At 37.5% G+C, this 4,355-nt stretch overlaps 1 protein-coding gene across 2 annotated transcripts; it reads left to right on the top strand.

The window, feature by feature from the left end:
- Positions 1-378: 378 nt before the first annotated feature.
- LOC140986543 (photosystem II D1 precursor processing protein PSB27-H2, chloroplastic) lies at positions 379-1,521 on the top strand. 2 transcript variants are annotated; one of them, XM_073454832.1, is made up of 4 exons: positions 379-472; positions 663-750; positions 826-1,235; positions 1,316-1,521. In XM_073454832.1, the coding sequence occupies exons 2-4, from the start codon at positions 705-707 to the stop codon at positions 1,451-1,453; spliced, it is 594 nt and encodes a 197-aa protein (XP_073310933.1). In that variant the 5' UTR covers positions 379-472; positions 663-704; the 3' UTR covers positions 1,454-1,521. The 2 variants fall into 2 exon arrangements, with proteins under 2 accessions (XP_073310933.1, XP_073310934.1); XM_073454833.1 differs by lacking the exon at positions 379-472 and having other exon boundaries at positions 488-750.
- The last annotated feature ends 2,834 nt before the right edge of the window (positions 1,522-4,355 follow it).

Genomic DNA, 4,355 nt, shown 5'->3' with positions numbered 1-4,355 from the left:
TTAAATTTAAATTTTAATACCTTAATCGTCTACGATCTCCTTTCCATGTTCTGTATCGAGCACGATTATGAAAACTAAAACTAATGAAAACAACTTAAATATAATAAAATTGCATAATAAAATAAATATATATATATATTTAAAATAATTTAACACATGACATGTATCACCTCTATTATTAATTAAAATTTTAAATTATTTCAATCATTCATGATATTTACGTATATTAATTTTTTGGCACTACAATTAATACTTTTATTAAATTAAAAATTACAGAGGAGGACGTAGCCCAGGCCTGAATAGAGGGAAGTAAGCCCATAGGCGGCCCGTATTTACATTCAAATAAAATCAAAATAAATAAAATGTTGGATAAAAAGTAAGAGAAGACGTGGCCAGACGGTGTTTCAAGAATTTGAGCATTACATTATAGGAAAGAAGAAGATTAAAAGTGCGTGTTCCCCTGTTTTGGTGGGTATGTAATCCTTACCTTTTCCAAGTGATTGATTTGGACCCATTGGCTGTTGTTGAATTTATGAATTTGAGTGGCTAAATTTTGTCGAGAATTGATTTGGGGTGAATCGAGTTTGAGCGAACAGCGCGCTTGAACTGATGTTTGTTGTTGGGATTTGTTCTTGAGATTCTCTACTATATGATTGCTGCAGGAGGCGGAGAACAAGGCAGTGGTTGGATTTTCATGCCTTGATATGGCAGCAATTACGAGCCCCCTTTCTGCTGTTACATCGGATTCCAGTGAGTTATGCACAAATTATGTTTCCAATTACTGATAGATATTTGGTTTTGAATTTGAGAATGCAACCATTGTAGTGTGGATCACCTTGCGGCGTAGAATCGAAAGGACTCCTCGCAACTCGGCAAATAGAATGCAATGCAGATGTCGCCACATGCTGGCATCCCCTCGTCGCCAGCTCGTTGTATTTGCATTGCTGAGTTTGAGCTCCGAGGTAATGCCGTTACGGGCTCGCGCTAGATCAGAAGAGGGTGGTCTGTCGGGGGCCTTAAAGTCGTTGTTTGATCCTAATGAGAAAACACAGTCCGGGAAGGTGTTGCCCAAGGCTTACCTGAAATCCGTGCGGGAGGTGGTGAAAACGCTGCGTGAGTCGATTCAGGAGGACACGAGGGACATGGCTAAGTTCAGACGAACGGCCGACGCGGCCAAGGAATCGATCCGAGGATATTTGAGTGGCTGGAGGGGGCAAAACATAGTATCCAGTGAGGTATTTGGATTGGATACATGCATGTTTAATCATTGTCTAAATGTGCATGTGTGTTGATGTGGTGTTGATCGCCGTTGCAGGAATCGTATGTGATGATCGAGAAAGCCATAAGATCTCTGGCCAACTTCTACTCAAAGGCTGGGCCCTCTGCGCCGCTTCCGGAGGATGTGAAGGCCGAGATTTTGAGTAACTTGTCCGCGGCCGAACAATCTCTGTGAACTATAATTATATATATATACTGTGTCCCGTTAGGTAATGTTACGCCCAATAAAAAGTCGTGGCTGCGTATGAGTACTCAGTTTAGGTAAAAATTCGTGTGAGACGGTCTCACGGGTCGTATTTTGTGAGATAGATCATTCATGAAAAAATATTACTTTTTATGTTAAGAGTATTACTTTTTATTGTGAATATCGGAAGGGTTGACCGGTCTCACAGATAAAGATTTGTGAGACCGTCTCACAAGAGACCTACTCCTCAGTTTATACACGTTTTTGTCATTACATTTTTTACTTTAACCGCTGTCTGTCGCACTATATATATTTTGTTTTTGAGTCGGAGGAGGAATGTGGATATCGAACTCGATATCTTATCTCAAATTTCACGGAACAATTATAAGAATTCGTTTTCGTCTAGGTAAAATCAGCCTAAAAAGTTTTAGCCTAGGTCGATTGGATTGAAAGAAAAAAAAATGGTCCCATACCAACCTACTAGCCTAGTTATAAAAATTTCCTAATTCTTCTGCATTTTCAAATGTATAAAGTTAAAATAAATAGTTGGAAGTTTTATACAGATATAACACAAGAACATTTTCCACAATTAAAATAGACAGAAATAGAGGAGTGTAAAATAATAAGTTTGGTTTATTTTTTTTCTTTCAATTTTTAGTTCTGTAAATTTTAAAACCAATTCAAATACTAATCCAAAAGCACCCCTAAATTTCCAGTTTGAGTTTTCATCGGTGCAACTACAAATTTACAATGAACATGCATTCAGAACTTTGGAGTAGGGTCGTTGGGGAATTTAAATCGAGATTTCCGAGCTCGGGTAATTCCATATATCATCGAGCTTGAAAATTAATACTCGATCGATTATACTAAATTATTCTTACTTCAGAGGTCATCGCATAGAGGGACAAACAACGATTAAGAATTTTGAAGGCGTGGTTTCGCCATTTTCATCACGCTTTTCGATCCAACGGCTGTCAATCAGGACAAGTCGTCGATCCCGTCCAAAAACTTCAAGGCACAAAAAAGTCGGCTCCAACTCCCAAAAATCCAAGAAAGTTTCAAGCGTCCCTCCATATCTTCTGTACAAATAAAGGCCTAAGCTATTACATTTCTACCTATTTCGAACCACAAAATCGAAAATCCCCTCTTCGTTTTGCATTTTGAAGGAAATGGCGGGCGGTGGAGCATTGAAATCATCGGTGCCTCACAGAGTCAAGAAACGAGTTGAGGCAGAATCATCTTCCTTTTTTGTTTCTCTCAAGTGCGCAGTGTTTTTTCCAAGTGGTATCTTTATCAGAGAATCTCATTCTCGTTAAAGTAGTCTTGAAACACGGTACTTAAGTATTCTCCATCTCGATCTGATTAAAGTTTTTAAATACTGTTTCCTAATTATTTTTCTACTCCATCTATGAATTCTTTGAACATTTCAAAGACCTCATACTTATATTTCATTAAATACACATGCTCATATCTCGAATAATCATATTTAAAGGTAATGAAGTAGGATTGGTCATATCTTGTACTAACACTTGGCGGCACACACATCTGTATTGATCAAATCTAATAGATCATGTGCACATTCCAATTTTCTTAAGAAAGGGCTTTGGTCATTTTTCTTTTCTGACATTACTTACATTTCTCCAGAGAGTTTAGTATGACGAGTCAAATATGCCTTCTCCCACTAGTTTGTACATCTTTCTTTGGGAAATATGTCCTAACCTAGCGTGACATAAATGTTTGGTTTAGACTATCTTGCTTTATTTTGTTTGTTGTTGTTGATATCCTGTTTAGTTGGACAAGGTTGTTCGGAATATCTTTTATTTTTAACTTATAGATATCGTTTTGTATTTCGTCTGTTCCAATCAAGCATTCATTCTTGTAAAAATTTCAAACAACGTTGCTAAATAAACAAGAAAATTCATTTTTATCAAACAAAGAAATGGAAATAATATTTTTAACCAAATCTGGAACATATAAAACATCTCTAAAAAATAACTTAAAGTTATTATTTAATATTAAATAAACAACTATTATTGCCTTTGCAGCAGTTCTTGCTTCATTGTCTATCCTCACGTAGGTCTCATCTTCCTTTAGCCTTATACTTCTTGTCATTGCGTGGAAATTATTACATAGATAAGATCCGCATCCAGTATCTAATATTCAAGAAGCTGAATTAATTGAAACATATATTTCAATATAAAACATATCGTTGTCAGAACCCTTTTGAGCAAGATACTCCTTACAATTGCACTTCCAATATCCAGGTTTCTTGCAGTGGAAGCAAACATCTTCTAATTTGTCAGGCCTTGTGGACACTTTAGAAGTTTTTGTATCCTGCTTCTTACCTGGTTTGTTTTTCTTGGAAAGAGGCGAACATTTCTTTCCCTTCCATTTTTGGCCCTTTCTTTGTCCTAAACGAAGAGCCCACTAGGAAAACATGTTTTTCCTTCTTGATAATGGCTTCATAAAGCATGTTGAACAACTCTTCAAGACTGGTCTCCAACTTGTTCGTATTGAAGTTCACCACAAACCCATCGAACAACGATGACACTGACAGCAGCAGAATGTTCGTGGACAATTCATTGGGGATAACAAGGTCCAAGCCCACTAATTTTTCAATGATCTCAATCATCCTCCCTCCATGCTTATGGACCAAGGCCCCTTCTCGCAAGCGTGATGTCATGAGCTCATTGACAGAAGCGTGCATCAATGGATGTGTTTGGTCATCATATGCAGGTGGCCGTAAATGTCAACAGCATTCGTAGCTTACTCAAACCGTCTCTACAACTAGTTTGACATTGAAGCTAGTATATAGCTCTTAGTTTGGAGATCATGGTCTCACCATTTGTCAAGCTTGATCAATTCCTCAGCATGGGCATTTGGAGCAGCCTCT

The sequence above is a fragment of the Primulina huaijiensis genome, chromosome 10 (genome assembly GCF_012295235.1).
Source record: "Primulina huaijiensis isolate GDHJ02 chromosome 10, ASM1229523v2, whole genome shotgun sequence".
In the NCBI taxonomy this organism is placed as follows: Eukaryota; Viridiplantae; Streptophyta; class Magnoliopsida; order Lamiales; family Gesneriaceae; genus Primulina; species Primulina huaijiensis.
This window is presented reverse-complemented; position numbering and strand designations above follow the sequence as displayed.